The following is a 21,250-nucleotide window of genomic DNA, read 5'->3' on the forward strand; positions in this document are numbered from 1 at the left end:
GTTTGAAGCCTCTTCCTTTATCATTCCCCAAATTTTTTTTTTGCTCGTTATAGTTTTGTTTCAGTCTATCGTCTTGGTTTCAATAATACTCAGGTGTGGCTTCTGATGGCTGTGTTTCAGAGATTGCATATGATGAGCTAGTGAAATTGATGGGTGGAGGAGAGCTACACTCAAGGGTTTTGTTCTTCATCTTGGATCTTCTTTTATTTACTATCTATTTTTCCTAATTAGATGTGATTTACTTAGTTGCTCTGTTATTTCAGGTTATGGTTGATGCTTTTATGGATGAGGGTGATGTCTCAAGGAGACAAGGACACGCTTGGATTCTTCATTGTGCTAAGTTTTTGTTCTTGCTCTTAACTCTTCTTTTTACTCTCTGTTTTTCCTAATTACATGTGATTTAATTGTTGTTTTTTTCTTCTTTTTTTTGGTTTAGGTTAGGTGTGTGGAGAAGGATCCTATAATGGCTCAATGAGGGCTTTGACTGATCGTTGTCACTGCATACTCTTCTCTTGGACATATTTGTTTAGGTAATGTTACTCAATTGTTTCTTTACTCTCTGCATCTCTTGTTTTTTTTGGTCTCATCTGAATTACTAACTCAAGCTGTGTATGCCTCTTCTGCTGTGTGTGATTTTCCTAGAGCATAGTTTTTTGGCTGATTAGTCTTACATTATGATGAACATGTCAGTCAAAACAGTTTGCATTGTTTTTTTGTCTGATTAGTCAAAAAATAGGGTTTGAATGTGTTATAAAACACCATATACTGGATTATTAGCAATATCAGAATCTTTGCCTTTGAATTGCTTGTGACATTGAACTTTTCTTTTGGTTGATTAAGTTGTACAGTCTTTTTTCTTCTTTGAATTAGCAGAAACAGTATTCCTTGCACATTATAGTATTTGTTTTCATCTTATGTTTGCTGTTTTCCCAAACCAAAAAGAGCTTGAGAGTAGATCATAAACAATATGTTACAATATGCTGTAAATGAAACATTGTCTTTAGTTCCGTTTTGCAGATATTCTCTATGACTTCTGGTCTCCCGCAATGACAGTGAGTTCAGTCTGCATCAGCATTCTCTCTATGCTATCGAGTTCACCCGAAAAGGTTTACACATTTTGAACTCTTCACACTTTGTATTCTGACAAACTGAACATTTTGACCCATTTGACACATTTCTTATCTATGTTGTCTAATTGTCTATATCTATCTCTCAGCCCGGATGATAATGATCGATACGTGAAGAACTGCAAGAACGGGAGATCTCCTAAAGAGACAAGTTGGTGGTTCCATGACGACAAGGTTTGATGATGATGACCTACAAGATGTCTACTAAAGAGGTTTATATAATTTCCCAAGACCAATAATACTATTTTCTAAGAGCTTTTGTTCAAGCTTTGCAAGAAGAGGAGTTGCAAAAACATGTAGATATCCCTATTGCGTCTTCATCAAATATCGACGTTCTAAGTAAGAACTGTTCCTGAATCTAATTATAAGTTCTCTAGAAAATCTTGTTTTGTCTGTTATTTAAGCTTTTTCTCTCTATCAAAATCCATGTTAACTTGTTATTATGTTGATTGAATTAATTAGTGTATATTAGTTGTTAATCTAATACATAAAATTATATCCGTGTTTTATGTCAACTTAATTAATTTGATTTAAGCTTGTTAATTTGTGAAACTTCAGGCATGGAGCGTCACCTTGACATGGTGGAAATCATTATTACATTAACCTTTTTAGATAATTGGCTAATTGGATTAAGTTCTAACATACTTTTAAGTTTTCTACATAATATACATTTGGATGTGGTTTTAGGTACAGCTGTCGTCAAACAAGTCAAACTCGTCCTGCCCACAGCAGATTTAAATCACGTGTCCACGCGAGTATATTATGTAGAAAACAGAGCCTATGCCAACACTCACACCCTTCTGATCGCTTGTTCCTTCTTGATCAGAACCTAGTTACTGATGGCAATATTAAGGATGTGGGAAGCTTATCACCGATAACACCCTCTTCTTCTGCTCCATCCATGTCTACTACTGTAGCCGTTGGTTACGAAATCTACCAAATGGGCGGAATCATCAACAACCAGCCGTCCTCGGCCGTTCACGTGTTTGACTGTCGTACTCATACGTGGCGTGATGCTCCTAACATGACGGTGGCAAGGAAACGCGCCAACTCTGCTTTTATGGACGGCAAGATATATGTCATCGGAGGAACAGTTGAGACATCATCCTCCATGACTTGGGCTGAGGTTTTTGACCTAAGTACTCAGACTTGGAAGCCTGTGCCTAGCCCTACTAATGATTACGCTCGTAAAGTTGGGATTCGTAGACGAAAATTATATGTTAAAAGTGAGCATAAAAGTATGTATATGATTCAAAAGATGGGAGATGGAAGGAGCTTTTAAAGTTGGGTTTAAGTGGAGAATATAAGTTTGGACCTTGTTGCGTTATAGAAGATATAAAGATTAGTGTACATCATGACGGTAAGGTCGGTTGGTATGACTCACAGCGTAGAAAATGGTCCATGGTTAAGGGTTTGCAAGATCATCGTTTTGGCTATCCTACCATTCGGTTAGCTAACTATGGTGGGAAACTCATAATTCTATGGGACTACCGCCCACCGCCACGGTTCCGGTACGTTCCAGTGGAGAGGAACAAGCGCTGTTTTCCCTGCACAGGAAGGAGTACTTTTCGCTACCAAAAATTGATTACTTTTCCCTACTATGTTCGCTGTGTGGTGATAAGGTTGGAGAAGCGCATTGGCTTTTCTGGACTACAAATTTGGGGGAAGGTTGAACGGTCAAATGTTGTGCTTAGAGTCCCCGATTCATTTAATTTCTTCAGCTGTATCATCCTTTGAAAAAAGGATAAAGAGTCTCACCTCAACTTGGATTCGAGTACAGAAGAAAACTTCTCATGAAAATTCAAGCTTGTTTCTCTTCTTAAGAATGGGGTTCGAGCTTGGCTTCTGTGATGTGATGCCACTTTAAATGTTACTAGCTAGCTTCACATGTCTTATGTTATCTTGAGACTTTGTTTGCCAATGATTAAGAATTTGCCTATCTAATCTTTTTTAACATTATTACTAGTTTAATTAAATGTTACAGAGGTCTTAATTACAAGTTACAGCATATTTAGTATATAATTTATGCAAAGGTGCTCCGTGCTTCACCATGAGCCTGGAATCGTGACTGATGGTCCCTGTCCGTAAACTTTAGTTTCATTTAAAAGCTTTGTTGTTCTTTTCGTTCTTTGTTTGTGGTAAAGATACCAATCAGTTAAAAAATCCTTTAACTTGTTAGGTTCTGCAAAGTCACTTGACTACTAGTCTTTGTTTATCTGGCTTAGAATGTTTCTATAAAAGCTTATTTCAAGGTGATGAAGAGCATGAGAATGCTGAACCGTTGGTACTAATAACAGTTGATCTTCTTGACTTATATGTTACTTGACTATAAGTCTTTGTAAAATCTAGATCAGGTCTGGTTGGAGATTTCTTACGTCTGGTTGTTATGTTATCCTTGATTATTATTGAATCTTGAAAGACATGGCTCGTTATATTCCATTGCCAAAAATACTTTCACACAAATATACCTTTTTTCTTCTTCTTTTGAATCTATATCCCATGTAACTTTTCTGCTCATGAAGATTAAACAGAGAAAATGAAAAAATATGCCTTGAAACATTTAACTTCTTGTAAGGTCTTAAATTATCTTACACGGCAAATACAAGTCACAACTTTGTTCTTCTTCTTCATCATTACACGCCACACCACACAGAACTTCCAAGTTTCTGGAAATAAGTTAAAACAGATAAATTCAAATTCAACAATCATTTACCTTGCTCGAGGAAACATTCCCGAATCAAAACTCATCATAGCCGGCTCTGTAACACTACTAGCAGCGGAACCATCACCTGCTCTTGCTCTGCTTACACTCTCCTTCAGCTCAGCCACTACTTGACTCATAGTTGGTCTATTCTTGGAACTAGAAGATGCACAAGCCATTGCTACTTCAGTGATCTTCCATGCTGAACCAGCATCAAACCTCTCTCCTAGCTTTGGATCCATAATGCCTCTGATATCTCCTGTCGACAGCAGCAACTCCACCCGGTCAGTTATATGTACGTTCTCTGCTGTTGTTTTTGAACGTGCAATCACTGGTTGGCCAGTGACAACCTCTAAAAGAACCACCCCGAAGCTGTAAACATCACTCTTCTCGCTTAATTTCTGTGTCGAATGGTACCTTCATTATGTAAAGTAATGCCTCAGAAACCATAACGACTAATATTAAAAGACAATGCATGGAAGAAGCTTTTTACTTACTCGGGATCAAGATAACCAATAGTTCCAGCAACAGCAGTTGTATCCTGGTTATTACCATCCAGTGCAACACTTCTAGATAGCCCAAAGTCAGCAATCTTGGCCTGGATCTTCTCGTTGATTAGAATGTTAGCTGGCTTCACATCTCTTTGCACAATGGGAGGCTTGCAGCCATTGTGAAGATACTCAAGCCCTGATTTTTAGACAAACATTATGAATAACTTCACTTGATTTTAATTACGTTCTCATTTGTTTAGTCTAGTATGTGTTTTTGATGCAAACCTTGTGCTGCGTCTAGAGATATTTGTAACCTCTCCTCCCAGCTCAAGACATAAGATTTTTTCCCTTGATTAAGAAAGAAACCAAAAAGGTAAATTTAGTTTCCTCTAGCTACGTACAACAGCAAAAGACTAGTGATTAAAACTAAGTAGAAGAGAGACTGACCTGACAAGTAATCTCCCAAGGTTCCATTAGCCATAAACTCATAGATTAGTGCCATCTTCTTGCCTTCGTGGCAGTATCCTATAAGAGCGGTTAGGTTCTTGTGATGAACTCTCAGGAGAAGTTCGACCTAATGATAAACAAGTGGATGCATAATTCCAATTACTCCAGAACTCATTTTATAAACACTAAACCTTTAAAAAGTATGTACGAAACTGACCTCTGCTCTGAACTCTTTGTAACCTTGAGCCGATGATTCAGACAGAATCTTGACAGCGACTTGGTCGTCATTTAAGACACCATGGTATACTTTTCCAAAACCTCCTTGGCCAAGAACTCTCTCAAAGTTGTTTGTAACTCTCACAACTTCTGAGTATTTGTAGTATCGCTTTGTTGTGTCTAATGGCCCAGTCCTAACACCACCAGAACCATCTGTAATAATCCCATGATAAGTTTTCTTACAAAATAGACTTATTAGAAGATGAAGTTTTAGGAATAGTTTCTTGATGCTTTTTACCACTTCGATGTCTCTTCTTGTACAGCAAGAACAAAGCTATAGCTATCACAAGTCCAAGCACTCCCACGACAGATGCTGCTAATGAAATGATGTATACACTCTTTATTGTCTTCCCATTTTGAATTTGACATGAGGCAGATACGCAGAGGTCTGAATTCCCACCAAGTCTTACGATCAAAATGCAAAAGACATTATGAAAAACCGAACTCAATAGGGCCTAAACTTATAGAATTGGTTCAAACAGATAGAGAGCATCTGCAAAAATCTGAACCTACCTCAGGGTAAGTAATTTATTGTTTGATCTCTCCAGTAGTTTAACCGGAATAGCACCTGATAACTTGTTTCCTTCCAAGTTTCTGCAGACATGTATGTGAAATCAATATATATTCTTCAAGTTATAGATCTCATTTCCTATGTAATCTACAATTTTAATTCGTAAGACTTACAACTCTGTCAAATTATGTAGATTACCGAGGAAATCAGGTATTTTTCCTGTTAAACTGTTGTTTGATAAGTCCCTGTAATGAAAATTTTGGTTGCATTAGTCAAGAATTCCGCAGCTCTGTGTACTGAAGATTCAGATAAAATCTAGAATACAGACAGCATATGTAACAATGTAAGGTTGGAGAATGCTGGATCAATCTCTCCAGTCAAGCCACTTGAGAATAAGTTCCTAAAGATCAAACAACTCTGGTAAGAACAGGACAGCGAGAGCATTAAAATATACAAGCATTTGAAGAGAAGCTTACAGAGAAATGATTCTCGGAGACTCATTAACGACATAGCTGCAGTTAATACCCTTCCAAGGGTAGCTTACTGGAGCACAAGGGTCTCCAAGCCAGCTCTTCTTCACTCCATACTTGGACTTGATTATCATAATTGCATCAACTAGAATTTAAAAAAAACATGGATAAGTTCAAACTCCTAAAGGATTCTGTTTGTAAAAATGAAACCTTAAATACCATCTTGTTGATCAGTAGGTGACTGAAGAAACTCGTTGATACGATACGTCTCAATGGCGTTAATGATGGGTGGGTGAGTAGATTTAGCAGTTCTTTGGAAAAGAAACTCGTGTCTAGGTCCGGTGACAGGATTCTCAGTGTAAAGTGTGTCTGTATACAAGAAGCGAGGACTAAAGTTATCATACAGTTTAGTTTTTTCATTATAGAACAGCGAAAATTCTCTGGTCTCGTTGCTTGGGATCTCTTGAACTTCAGAAAAATGCATGTACGCATAGAACTTCCATTCTGGGACAGGCGGTTCCCATATGAGAATGATGTCTATGCTTGCGTTCACATTTGTTGTAGCAGAGTTCATGACGGCACGAGCAGGCTGGAATCCGTTGTTAATATTCGAATCTATAGTGAGGTTTGTACTGAAAACTCTATGATTTGAGAACCTTAGAGGCATCCATATACGGTCATACACATCATCTTTGTACCTGAGAAAACATAATCTTTAACACAAGCAAGCAAAACAAGAGATGGTATATTATTTGAAATGAATGTAACAAGAGTCATCATTATAACCTGATAGGAAGATCTCCGAGTGCGCCAAGATCCCATCTTCGATAAAGCATAAGAGAATCATAAGGAGTTACATAAGTGTCGCTCTTCAAGAGCCTGAGTTCTAACACAGACAAGAATGGAGTTCCTTTTTCTTTATCAACAAGACACACATGAACATGGTCTGACTGAAGAGTGTGGATGATCTCTTTGGTAACAATCATAGTTGCATTATCTATTATGACAGAATCCCAGAGATTGACTCCTAGATAAAGATCGAACTCGGGTGCTTTCCCTAGATCATCGTAGTTACCGTACATGAAACGAGTCCTGATCAAGTACTTGAAGCCTTTTCCCCGCGGAGGCTGGACATCGTAACAGTTTCTTGTTCCTTCGGGAAAGCTCCTAACGTTTTGGAACTGCTTTTCAAGAGAAGTCGACTGAAACTTAGAATCTATGCTATGAATTGTCCCGGACTCGACAAATGCAGCATCTGAAACATACTTGATATCTGTTGTTTCATCGTTATAGCTTGAATCCTCAGGTATACCGCAATCTATACTGACAAAAGCTGTAACATAAACACACACACACACATAGTGATTAAAAAAGCCGTAAAACACACAGCCACATATATATTAATATACAATTGCAAGATCACTTTGTGTACCTGATTGGTCTTGAGCACGAACAACAAGAAGAACAAAAACAGAGAAGAAGGTTGCGAATGAAATCAGAGGAAGAAGGTTGCAATACGCCATTAGTGACAAAAGCTCTTGATCATCCGTTTCTCATAGAACAATCAATACAAAGCAACCTTTGCAAAGCTAGCTTGTACTTCTTGCTCCAATATACTTTAATACTAAAATATTATACTATAGCCATGTTGGCTGATGGTGAAGCACTATCTTTTGAAATCAAGTAACTATAAAACAAATCTCAAGTCAAAAGGGCAAGTTGGGATATTCCAAGAGCTCCCTTGTGGTTCGTATACAAGGACGACTTCTAGTGGTCTTTTGTCATCTTCAAGTGGGCTATTTGTTTAATAACCAAAGAATGAGTTAGTCATGATTAGTTGATAATGACAGTGTCAAACTAATAAGTTTTGTAGATAACACAAAGAAACTGCAAATGAAATAAACAAATAGCAGTTCTGTAAAAGACTTGCAAGACAAGCATCAAAAATTACAGTTACCCACATTTGTAATGGTCTGCCACAAGATCTTCACGACGACTATATTCGTCGTGTTCCTGGAGCTGCTGCTGCTGAGCATACAAAATCTTAAAATCGACATTTTCGTACAAACCCCAATTATCGAAATAGCAGTTCATTGATTGAGAAGGAGACTCAGTTTCCAAACAAATAATCTAATCAGAAATTCATATGTAACGGAATCGATTTTGCGAAGTGATTCACGAGCTCTATATTTGAGGTTTTCTACGAGTTGAAATTGGAATTTAAAAAAAAACAAATTGATATAAATTAAATTTAGGTCCGTGACTGAGACATTTAAAACGATGAAGGGTTTATTTAGAAATAACACAGAATTACTAACACATTTAATAATATGCTGCCACGGTGAGCATGGTGACGTGACGTTAATATGGTGGTTGAACAGAGCTTTGGTCATGCTCTTAGAACAAGATGTACTATAGCCATTGATCTCTCTTAAAGTCATAAGTTAATAAACCGCACACTGTTGAGTTCTATCTAGGTTACTCTCCAATATATTAAGTAATTTTACACACATAAACATATATAATAGAGAGTTTTGCATAAAATAGTTAAGAAAAGAAAGAAAGAAAACTGATTTGCTTTGCATTACATGAATGAAACAAACTTGAAACGAAAACGACAAAACATGAAATAAACAAGTTTTCTGAAAAAGAAAAAGATAAATAAAGGTAGATAAGCATATGCATAATCAGAAGTTAATTTGGGAAAATAGGAGGATCTTAGCCACCAATTTAACGTCCAAGCAGCCAAGACATTCTCAAACTTGGATTGCCCAACAGCAAGAAGATCTGTCTGTACTCTTCCGTCAGAAACAAATTTAACGCCGACATGTACAGATCACTGCCTTTCTCAACCTCTTCCATTGCATCCAAACACTCCATGCACTCTTCCATGGTATACTCCTTCTTCTTGGCCGATGCAGTCACCGGACTCTTCTCCTCCATCGGCTCGGTATTAAAACTCTTACTTCCCGGATTCACAGATTCAACATCCTCATCCTCTGAGTCTGACCTAGACAGCAGTTCAGTAGGCTCATCATTGTCATCATCACCCTCAGCTCTATCTTCACGTCCTGTGATGACTGGCTCGTTTGTGTAGATGACTACTGTTGATGATTGAACTGGTTCTTGATGTATCTGTGATGATTCTGACTGATGCTCGATCACTCTCCGAGCTGATTTGACTTTCCTCGGTTCAACATCTCCTTTGAAGATGGTTGCCAGTTTATCAGCGTGAGGAATATTCTTCCGTCTGAACGCTTTAGCTATATCATTTTTAGTTCCCTATAAGTCGACAAGAAAAGAAGAAAAAATAACCAATATATATTGATATTCCCAAGCTGCATGCAAATTTAGTTACCAATTGATATATATATAAATAAATAAAAAATCTAAAGTAACGTTTTATTTTACCTTCAAGTAGGTATTCCAGTCCTCGTGCGTTGCACCAAACGTACGTGTATTGGCATCCCACTTCATAATAGGAGAGTCAATAGTTTCACACCATTGCTTCGAAGTTCTTCTGGTAACGTCCCAATGCCTCTTGATCTGGACAACTGTGTAACCTACTCCTAAAGCGCTCCGATTGATCGTCTCCTGCATCATGTTCCAAGTTTCCTTTGGATAAGCATATTTTACTGGTCTTCTTCCTTTTAAACACTCTTGGTAACACAAGTTGACAAAAATCGCATGTGCGGATGATGTCCACTTAGTGCGACGACGACGACGACGATTCAAGATATTAGAAGCGGTTAGGATAGCTTCTACTCCGGCATCATTTACTTTATCAAGATGCTCGCATCCTTGGCTCCTGTTGCTGTTACCTTCACCATCTAAGTTAGTACCTTCAAAGATAACATCTAGTTTCTTGAGGAACAATGGGGGATTACACCGATACTGCTCAGCCTCAGGATTCACCTGTGACAAATCCAATCAAGTTTAATTACATTTAGTTGTGAATATAAACACACACAAAAAAAAAACTTTGTTTTTACCTGTAAATAGTTGGCCCATTCTTGATCACTAGCACCAAACGTGTTTGTCAGGGGATCCCATTTCATATCTCTACTTTGAACAAGTCTACACCATATCTTCCACTGCTTGACCATTGTATCCCAATGATTGATAAGTTCGTCTACGGTGAACCTGGTTCCCGTCGTTTCTTGAAAAACTTCCAATATTTTGCTGCATTCGAGGTGGATTCCCCGATATCTTTTGCCGGACGCACAAGTCCAGAAATACTCGGTGGTGTACAGGTTCCCATGCGGCTCCGGGCGTCATAACTCTTTACTATATGCATAGATAAATAAAGACAACAGAATAATAAAATAATAAGTTCTTTTTAGTGGAAACTTCCTTGGCCAGTGGTTGACTGTTCGTCGTGATTCTACATACAATTGTAGGTGAGCATATAGAGAAGGAAGTGTATTTAGTGAATCTAATAGGGTCGGAAGGAATTGTTCATGGTAGAATCATATGTAATAGTTTTCATAATTTGCAATCAATAATAATAAATCTAGTAAAAAAAAACATAAGTTCTTTCGAAAACAATATACATATCATATTAAAAAAGAAAATAAAGGCTTTGACCGGTAATACCATTGGAAACCGCGGGAAAATAAATACAAAAACTTAAGCAAATTGTAATTTGATTGGTTAAAATTATCTTGTGAAATGATGTGTCATTCCGTGATCCCATGGGACACAGGAATTGTAAAAACAAAGCTTTAAACGGTAACCAAATCTATACAAAGTACACATCCAAATATGTCTTGAAATATTTACATCATGGCTCAATCTAGAACTAACCTCAAGATTAAAACCAGAGAGAGATTCTGATATGCTAATTTGGATTACCTAATTCTGATTTGCTAATAAGTGTAACACGATAAAAAGTGGCTAGATAGATTATGATTACATGTTAACAAGATACAAACATGAGGTAAAGAGAGATTCTGATTACATGTTAACAAGATACAAACATGAGGTAAAGAGTGGTTAGAGAGATTCATTACCAAGATAAAGAGCGCCTTGAGAGATTCTGATTTGCTACAGAGGTGTTGGTTTTTTTGTTCTGAGATTACTAGGTCTATATGCCTCCATTTTATACCCGTTGGAGCATGTTCTTTTTTTGGTAAACTATCTAATCTGCGTTGACAGAATTTAATTTGATGCAATAAAACATTGACTTATTTTCATTTCTACTAAATGATAATTTAATTCAAAAGATATATAGTCAAAATATAGAAGTCAATTAGTTTATTTACCATAAGTTCATTCACAGATTATTATTATTATATTTTTTTTTTCAACTAGATACAAATTAAAATGAGTTTACATGTTATGTTTTTTAATTAGATCAAGTATTATGAGTCTTTTCTTGTTATTCTAGATATTTCATGTTCCTGCTCATACATTTGCAGGACATGTAGTCGCTGGTCTTTCGTCAGACAACCTTATCTCGCTTACATATTACTATATTCCCACGTACATATATATAATCCCTTCTGATTGCTTTTATATATAGCTCACAGTGATGAGCCTGCGCTTAATCCGTGTAAGGAGATATGTTTTCAATCTCCGCAGCCTGAACTAATAATCTTTTCATATGATTGTTGGATATGGGCTGTGCCCAATATACCACTCGGCCCAACAACACAGATTAAATGTGATTTCGGTTCGACAAAATTTGGAGACAGTCATTAACACTCCGTCGAGGGTAACCTCGACATTTCGCGATGGGAACCCTAGGTCAACAATCCGCTATAAAAGGAGAGGACATTTATTGGGAAAAGGATCCGGACTTCCAGACTTTACCCGGAGAGCAATATTTTGCATCGATATCTGTTATTGTTTTATGTGTAATCCATTTCCACTTCTGAGCTCTCTCGAGCTCGTCATTATTCTGTTTGTTAGTTCTCCTGTGAACTGACGAACTTAATTTTGGCTCTTTGTTAGTGACGACCTCGAATTATCTCGTTAATAAAAGACCTAGCTCAACTTTTCTCCGCAAAATCTTGTTTACTTAGTGTTGTGCAATCTCTAGTACAAACAATTGGCGCCCACCGTGGGGCAAGAGTAGAGCGCTTCTTTTTGACGAATAAAGACTGACGGTTGCCGTTTCCACGAAGACTCCAGATCAAGACATGGCGAACTCAGGAAATTCCAGCGAAGAATTCAACACCATTTACGAACAACCATCACCTTCAGAACAATGATGGGGACGCATAAGAACATGCACTCTCCCACCTCCACCTTCCACGACAACCACAGTCGAAGGCACTGCGCCGAACAACACAACCTCTCTACCAGCGCCCGACGCGTCCTCGGAACCTCTCGCTGCCATGCATGCCAAGCACGGGCCTGCCACGGACTAGACCGTCGTCAACAATGCCGCCATTACAAATACTTTGCCCAATCACAAAGGAGCGGATTCGACGAACTGATGCATACCGTACTCGACGCGCCAATCCCACCTCTTGCTACCGCACATGACGAGCATCGTCAAACCATGGCTCCAGCTGTCACTGATGGTGCCGCGCTCCCAGCTCCCTTGCTTGCTGGACAGACGAACAACTTCGACGATATGATGCAGACTATCCTTGACAACTGAGCACCTCGACGCACTCGTTGCAACACAAAAAGCATTGCAAGACCAAATTAACAGACTCCAGGAAAGAAGGAACGATCGTCGACACACAAGCTACCCCGCCGACCTCGACACACTACCACCCTTGTCACCGCTAGTCGAGGAACGCTCAGAGATTCACAGACGCCGACCGTCGTCCATCATAGATGACGACCACACCAGGGATGGGGTGCCCGCCGATCAAGACTAGACGCACCGTCGTAGCAAGCGTAGTAGGAGCCAACCGACTCCAACATTGTCGAACCACCATCCGCGAGATGGCCTGGAAGATCATAAGGATTTAAAAATTCAGCGACTCGAAGTGATCGTAAAAGACATCTCAGCCAAGAAAAATCGAGCAACAAGCACTGCCCCTAACTTGGAGAAGGTGCTCGAAGAGGCTCAACGCTCACCCTTCACGACAAGAATCTCTAGCGTTCGCGTTTGTTACATCAACAAGTTCAAGTTCATCTCGTACAACGGGCTAACTGCCCAAAACCTTTCTTAACATCTATGAGTGTTGCAATCAACCGAGCACACTTTAGTCCTAAAGTATACGATGCCGGAAGCTGTCAGATGTTTGTGGAAAACTTAGCCCTTGACGCACTAAGTTGGTTTTCTCGTCTTGAAGCCAATTCGATAGATAGCTACTACAAGCTCACTGCTGCTTTCCTGCAACATCACTCGACCTTTATGATAAAGGGGGCATCTAGCGCTGATCTCTGGACGATGTACCAAGAAGACGACGAATCGCTCAGAGAGTTTATGCAACGATTCAAGAAAATTGTTTCAAAGCTTGCCATTGCAGATGATACTGCGATCTCCGCTCTCTGAAATGCTCTCGCATATGGGTCTCGATTTAGAGACGATATTATCATATACGAGCCTCTGACTCTCAACGATGCACTACACCGGGCTAACAAGTACATCGAGGTAGAAAAAGAGAAAGACGTAAGGTCAAATCATCCATCAAGATAACCGGTCGTGGAACTCAGCCAAATCGAAAAATAACAAGACGCCTTGGGCCAAAAAAAAAAAAAAAAAAAGAACGCTCGTCATACCGAGCTCTTTCTTCGCAAATTGAACTACGAATGGTTTGATCCCTTTTCAAGGGTACGTAGGCAGCCTTTTACAAGACACAGCTATAACAAAACATAAAAATAAAAATTACACTCGCAAGAGTACATTTAATCACAAACAAGCTCTCTCGAACGAGTCCGTCTTAACGAGTGTCCAGCTTCTACATTTTCGCCCTGGCCAGGTGTACGATTTAAAACGTGTTCCACATGGATGCATCGGTTAAATAATCCGCACAAAAAAAGCCAAGCCCAGTCTCGCATTCAGCTAGCAGTCAGTCAAGTTTGAATAAGCCAAGTTCTTACTTGCACACTCTTGCTGACCTCGGGGCACCCACAGGGTAAGCCGGACACCAGGGACGCACCTAAAAGGTATGACGAGCACATCTCAACTACCAACCAAAAACTTGGTATTCAAAACACGTAACAGGGTAAGCCGAGAGACGTCTCGCCCTGTAAAATACATCTCGAAACCAAGAAAAAAATGGAGCAAGTCTCGCACTAGCTTGAGGGCGCCTGAACTAATAAGCCAAGCTCAGGCTTGCAAGTTCTTGCCAACCCCAAACACCGACAGGAAAAGCCGGACACAAAAGCCGCACCTAAAGGTATGGCGAGTCCGTCTCGCCTACCACTTTACTCCGGTAAAGCACAAAGCCTTGCTGCATATAAAACATACGCTCACATGCATGTCGCACTCATGCTCGACGCCCTCATAGTCGACTCACTCGCGCTTGCCACTCTCACGCACGACTCACTCACGCTTGCCACTCTCATGCTCGCAGCCCTCACAGTCAACGCTCTCACGCTCGACTCTCTCGCGCTTGTCGCCCTCATTCTCGACGCCCTCACAGTCAAACGCTCTCACGCTAACTCTCTCGTGCTTGCCATTCTCTTGCTCGTCGCCCTCACAATCGACGCTCTCACACTCGACGCTCTCACGTTTGACACTCTCACGCTCGATGCTCTCACGCTCGACGCTCTCACACTCGACGCTCTAACACTCGAGTCTCTTGGCAGCTACCTACAGCTTGGTGCCGACCTCCACCTTGGCGCCAACCTACAGCTTGGTGCCTACCTCAATCTTGGTGTCGACCTCTAGCTTGACGCATACCTCAAGCTTGATGCCAACTTCTATCTAGGTGCCTACCTCAACTTTGGTGTCAACCTCCAGCTTGGCGCCTACCTCAAGTTTGGTGCCGACCTCCAGCTTTGTGCCTACCTCCAGCTTTGTGCCTACCTCCAGCTTGGTGCTGACTTCAAAACCTTCTCCCGCACTATTCCAAGTGTCGACCTCAAATTGACGATCAAACATCTTCTTGCCGCTCCCATGAAAGGACGTGGAATGCGAGCGCACATCATGAAAATCTATCTTAGGAGTTGACCTCGGAGCACGCCCCAATGGTAGGACAAGCGTCGACCTGGAATGAGGATTTTCCGACTTCCCGGGCATCGCGCAACGTCCCCCCGATCTCGCGAGAACCAACCGCAGCACTCATCAATCCTTGTCCGCCGACCTCTCTTCACCTCTCGACCCCGTTCGACGACGACGATCTCACTCTCGCCGACCTCAGTCTCACCCTCGGTGATGACCTCAATCTCACTCGCCAATTTCAATTTCGACGACGACGATCTCAACCTTGACGACAATGATCTCACTTTAGTCCGAGCTCAATCTCACTCTCGGCGCCGACCTCAATCTCACTCTCGGCACCGAGCACAATCTCACTCTCGGTGGCGACCTCAATCTCACTCGCCGATCTCAACCTCAACCTCGACGATGACAATCTCACTCTCGCCGTCCTCAATCTCACTCTTGGCGTCGAGCTCAATCTCACTCTCGGTGGCGACCTCAATCTCAACCTCGACGATGACGATCTCACTCTCGCCGACCACAATCTCACTCTCGTCACCGACCTCAATCTCACTCTCGGTGGCGACCTCAATCTCACTCGCCGACCTCAATCTCAATCTCGCTGACCTCAACTCGCTGACCTCCTCTCTCGCTCATATCGCCGACCACCTCTTTTGCTCATATCGTCGATATCCACTTACCAATCTCCATCTACCGACCTGACATCACACATGTTGGGTCGATCTCAATTTCTCCGTCACGCCAACCTCCAAAATCCACTAGAACGGACTCACAACTAAGGTGGAGCGACCGCGCCGAGCTCGGTCCAGGAGATTGCCGAGCAACCGCGCCGAGCTCATTGCCGTTCAACCCATCTCAAACTCTCTCCTGCGATCTGTCGAGCTCATTGCCGCTCAACCCATCTCGACCTCTCTCCCGCGATCCGCCGAGCTCGTAACCATCAACCACTTTACCGCCGAGCTCGCCTCTGATTCCCCTAAAACAATCAACGCCGATCTCGTCCAGATCGATCTCACCAGAACCATCAACTACTGAATTGAAGCAAGGCTCGCAAGTTAACGGTGGAAATGGTGTCGACCTCCGCTCAGAAACGGTGCCGACCTCCGCTCAGAAACGGTGCCGACCTCCGCCGAGCTCGGGCAAACAGAATTGGCATTCACGTCTCTACTCTCTTGCCCATGAGAACCATCTTGCCGCTCTCCAATACCTCACAACAACCATCTTCGCCGACCCCACCGAGACTGCCGATCTCAGATTTACTGACTGTAACTCTCGGCGCCCCCAACAAGGGCTATTAACCGGCGGATCCTGCCGATCACCGACCATAGGCGATCTCACAATGAGAAGCTTTCTCGGCGGCGGTTGTTAGGGTTTTGGATAGGAGCAACCAAAATCCACCACCTCGATCTACGACCTACTCATTTTCCATAAATTCATCGAATACCGCACTCCAAGCAAAAACCGCTGGATATTCATAATATCTCTCAAGAAGACGAGCCTAGCATTTACAGAAGAATCATTGTAGCAATTTCGTTCCCCGGAAGCGACCCGAGGTAATCTGTGCCGAGCAGGCCCGACAAAATTTGGAGACAGTCATTAACACTCCGTCGAGGGTAACCTCGACATTTCGCGATAGGAACCCTAGATCAACAATCCGCTATAAAAGGAGAGGACATTTATTGGGAAGAGGATCCGGACTTCCAGACTTTACCCGGAGAGCAATACTTTGCATCGATATATGTTATTGTTTTCTGTGTAAACCATTTCCACTTCTGAGCTCTCTCAAGCTCGTCATTATTCTGTTTGTTAGTTCTCCTGTGAACTGACGAACTTAATTTTGGGTCTTTGTTAGTAACGACCTCGAATTATCTTGTTAATAAAAGAACTAGCTCAACTTTTCCCCGCAAAATTTTGTTTATTTAGTGTTGTGCAATCTCCAGTACAAACAATGATGCAAAACGAGTTTTTATATTCTTCATCAAATTTCAGAAAAGAAGATTTCTTTATTATGTACAAAAACTCAGGATATCAGTCCATTAAAATACATAAAGAAATTGATTATTCGTCATAGCACCAACATTAGGGTCGGTGAAACTTAAAACTCTCCTCTAGCCATTTGGAACTAACCATACTTGGATGAAAAAAGATCGAGATACCCTCATCTTTGTTATTTACTCTTAAATCAATATACTGCACATTTTCAAAATGTATATATACGTACAGAGCTGGCTAAAAGAAATGAGAGAACCTAGACCTCACATATCTAACAACAGATTACTGATTTTCCGAAGCTCCATGAGTGCTGTTGTAGCTGTAACTTGTCCCCTTCCGATCAAATTGGTTTTAGCTAAGTTCCCTACCATTCCTGCCTGAACTATACCAGGTTGTTGTTGAAAAACCAACTCGATTACCTGAATATAAAAGAGGCTAAAATCATCAGAACATTTATGCTTGCAAGGCTGAAAAGAGTTGTCATGGATTTGGCTAAATATATTTGTTACAATAATCCTATACTCTTGGAGGCAAGAAACTGCCAGACTTGTTATTGGCACCTTCAAAAACCATACGCAAAATACCCTATTTTACTGTCTTTGTACTTATCTTTTTGAATATGCTGGTAACCATTGGAACACACGATTTAGAACTGAGAAAATTACCTGAATGTGTTTGAGCATGGACTGGCCAAGGTTCTTCAGAGTCTTCAATAGATTCTGATCTGAGTCTCTATTTTGGCCAGAAGATGAAGCTTGGGGGTGGAACTCAGAGTAGCAACTGATTTGGTTCTTTTCTATTTCAACATTGTTGGTTTTTGTGGCATCAGAAGCATTTATATCAATCTTCTCCTCACTGTAAAAAGTGCGTTTAAACTTCCGAAACCACTGGACTATTCCATGTAAAAGCTTGTGCTCCTTAGTAATGCCCACATATTTATCTGTGGGATCGTCTTCATCAGACTGAGTTACTGGATACTCATTATCCGGACAAGGAGATATGGAAACAGGTGAGTTTCCACTTGTTTGAGGATCTTCATAGTTTTCATCATCAAGAAACAGATTTGAACCAGTACTACAATTTAAATCATTTCCGCAGTAATTTAAATCTATGGCAGGACTGATTGGTTCTGAGGAGACAGGTGAACCTATGCTTTTATCAGGAAACAAATTGGACCCAGTAATGCTATCTGAACCGTTTTCAAGGTAGTTTGAACCTATGATAGGACTGATAGGGTCTGAATAGATGGATGCATTCTCCTCACTGTGGGAGTTTCCACTTATAATACTCTCTTCATCTGCAGAATGAAAGTCCATAATGTCTTCTTCAGTTTCTTGAGGAGAGTTATCTTCCTTGTTCATAGTCACAAGACAATCAATACTATTAGCTTCCTCTAGTTCGGGAAGGAGCTGTTGAGACAAATCTTCAAGCAAACTTCGTGTCACTGGAGAAGATGAGTTTGCTTCCTTTTCCCCATTACCTGCCTTATGAAGTGATAGATTAGTCACCGCTCGGAAAATTTTTGTCACTTTCAACCACATCCTTTTCTTTTGTGTAGGAGGACTCTGTTTCTCCAAAACGTTTTGCCTTTCTTCTTCTTTGGCTTTGTGTAGAACTCTCCATTTCTTCTCCGAATAGCTTTCAGGTGCGAAAATCAAAGGAGAACTAGGTGAAGTGGAGCCGGATGGAAAACTTTTAGTTCTTGCATGTACATAACTTCTCTGGTCGAAGTCACAATTTATTGACAGAGCTGATCGTACATCAGTATCCAAAACCAAAACTTGTAACAGCTTAGCCTTCTGTATTATCTTATTCAGGTCAGTAATCTCTGGAAAATTTAATAGTCTCTGTAGACAACATGTTGCATTTTCAGAAGAAAGCAAGGTTGATCTTAAATATAATATCATTGAAACAGCCATTCCCAAGATTAAGGTACCCCGAGGACAATCAACGATCCCAAAGCTGTGGTTTCTACTATCCTCATCAGTTGTGTCCGTTTCTGCACTACTCCCTGCTGAAAATATCTCGTCCCACACTAACAAGAGGTCCTCAAGCAAAAATTCTCTTCCAAACAAAACTCTCAACCAACGAAGACCAAAGTACTGAGGTTCAACTCCAAGTTCAACTAGATGGCTGTGCAGAGATGAATCAACGACATCTAGAAGACGAAACAATGCTGTACAAGCTTCAAGAACTGGAGTTAACCCGGTGTGGGATCTGCTGGTTGGAGAGTAACTAAAAAAGCTAGCCATGGCGACACAACCATCAGTCCCACTCATGAGAGCATCAAACATACAGTAAGCATCATGTTCCATAAATTTTTCAGACAAAACACTGCCAAGTTCACTTTCTGTCCCATAAGAGTCACTCAACATCACAATGGACTGGACTTCAGGATCAAGCTCATCGAGACTTTTAATTTTCTTTGAAAACCCCTGGGATCCAATCCCATCGTCCATGGAATCCATGAACTTATTGAAATCATAAGTGTACGTTATATCTCTTTCCTCGGAAGATAAACTATCAAATCTATCGGTAAAATAATCTTCATAGTCTTTACGCACTTCAGAAAGACGCATGATATCAACATGAAGTACATAAAGGAGTGGTGCCAAAAGCTCGTGCATTCCTGCAAAAATATATGCAAACCAAGTAGATGATACATAAGCTATAAACCTCTTAGCTAGAAGGAAGTATTTGTTAAGAGAATTAGCATAGTTATATATATATAGTCTTTTACTAATTGGTAGACTTCTCTAGTGTCTAGTTTCTTCAGCAGCTTACAGCAACAACAAAAGAAATGCGCTAAACATGTACCTTGCCTATACCCATACTCGGGATGCTTCAGGCACCACAACAATAGAATGCGTCTCAGCATTCCTTGGCATCCAGGCGTTTGAAAATAACAACAATAATGTTCTTGATATAACCTTGATAAGTCTTGGTCAAGTGTTTTTGCCAACTCAGAGATACGAAAGATTTGACCCCATGTGCTATCTACATAGAAATAATCTAAACATGATTACACAAAACCATCTTTAAGAAAGTAACGTTAAACATATTAGTTTCAAGACTGCCTTAAACTAGACCAATAAGCTTACACACACACACACACATGCAAACCTAATAATTCCACTTTTTGGTTATAGGACTGCATGCTTGAACAACGATTAAGAACAACATATCAAACCAGTCTAATGACAATGGCTATGCCATGAGCAAAAGGAACTAAGCTTACTTGGACTTTGTGACAAGGGGTCGTCAGTGATAAAATTAAGGGACTTATATTTATCCTTGAGTACATGTGGATTGATCAAAAGTCTTCTCCTGAGAAGAGCATATCTACATGAACAACAACATTGCACTCATTGAGAACCATGAATCATTAACAATCATTCTTTAGGGTCTATAAACAGATGAGTCACTATACCTTCGTCGAGAATTAGCTGCTGCTCTGCGAAACTCATCGATTGAAGAATCAAAAGACGGAAGAACTCCGAGATTCACACGCCACCGAACTCCCCTAAGATTAGCGAAACGACGATCTGACTCGTCTGCATTACTCAAAACCAATGATCCTGACTGTTCATGTAAAGCTGGCTCGATCTCCAACGGAGCCATATATATATAGCTTAAATCCTTATTTGCTAATCTATCGATTCCTAGTTGAATCACACACAACTTAAATCTCCATTTTTCTCATTCCACCTACTTTGTGCTGATGAAGATTTAAGGGAGATTTTAGCTTTGTCAGTTGCGTGAGATTCCAGGCGCGAAGATGATGATTGAAAAAGAAGAACAAGAAGAATCGAAGATGAAGGAGAAGCAGCTAAATGCTAGTATTTTTTTTTTTTTTAATTAATTAAACTTTTCTTGCTCTACCTAAAAATAATGTTGATAAAAAAAAAAAAAAGTACATGTTAATATTGCCATCTATCATAGAACATTAATTACCAGTTTATCACTTGATTGAAATACCCCCTAATCAGATTTTTTTTCTCTAATAATTAATTGACCTTCTTTTTTTACATAATTAAATTGGTCATGTGTTAATTGCCTAGGAATACTGTTATTGTTCCAAAATAGATCCGAATATGCTTTTTCCCTTATATAAAACATCAGATAATGAAGTTTATATATCTCTCGTCGAAACTTATGTTTA

General features: G+C 40.3%; 2 protein-coding genes and 1 pseudogene across 3 annotated transcripts; all 3 read right to left on the reverse strand.

Moving 5' to 3' along the window:
* Positions 1–3,676: 3,676 nt before the first annotated feature.
* On the reverse strand, positions 3,677–7,611 carry LOC104701193 (putative leucine-rich repeat receptor-like protein kinase At2g19210). Its single transcript, XM_010416845.3, has 13 exons — positions 7,456–7,611; positions 6,810–7,356; positions 6,243–6,721; positions 6,030–6,168; positions 5,882–5,953; positions 5,727–5,798; positions 5,556–5,636; positions 5,281–5,447; positions 4,984–5,195; positions 4,767–4,893; positions 4,605–4,667; positions 4,326–4,515; positions 3,677–4,245 (listed from the first exon to the last, which is right to left on the reverse strand). The coding sequence occupies exons 1-13, from the start codon at positions 7,544–7,546 to the stop codon at positions 3,837–3,839; spliced, it is 2,649 nt and encodes an 882-aa protein (XP_010415147.1). The 5' UTR covers positions 7,547–7,611; the 3' UTR covers positions 3,677–3,836.
* Positions 7,612–8,691: 1,080 nt separating this feature from the next.
* On the reverse strand, positions 8,692–10,301 carry LOC104710676 (L10-interacting MYB domain-containing protein-like; annotated as a pseudogene). The gene is made up of 3 exons (XR_015596295.1): positions 10,016–10,301; positions 9,435–9,938; positions 8,692–9,305 (listed from the first exon to the last, which is right to left on the reverse strand). The product of XR_015596295.1 is annotated as a L10-interacting MYB domain-containing protein-like (transcript).
* A 6,778-nt stretch (positions 10,302–17,079) lies between these two features.
* On the reverse strand, positions 17,080–20,984 carry LOC104701204 (uncharacterized). Its single transcript, XM_019243403.2, has 5 exons — positions 20,519–20,984; positions 20,327–20,430; positions 19,906–20,085; positions 17,754–19,717; positions 17,080–17,507 (listed from the first exon to the last, which is right to left on the reverse strand). The coding sequence occupies exons 1-5, from the start codon at positions 20,707–20,709 to the stop codon at positions 17,352–17,354; spliced, it is 2,595 nt and encodes an 864-aa protein (XP_019098948.1). The 5' UTR covers positions 20,710–20,984; the 3' UTR covers positions 17,080–17,351.
* Between the last annotated feature and the right edge of the window lie 266 nt (positions 20,985–21,250).

Source organism: Camelina sativa, chromosome 1, assembly GCF_030686135.1.
Source record: "Camelina sativa cultivar CO46 ecotype springtype chromosome 1, ASM3068613v1".
NCBI classification, from domain to species: Eukaryota; Viridiplantae; Streptophyta; class Magnoliopsida; order Brassicales; family Brassicaceae; genus Camelina; species Camelina sativa.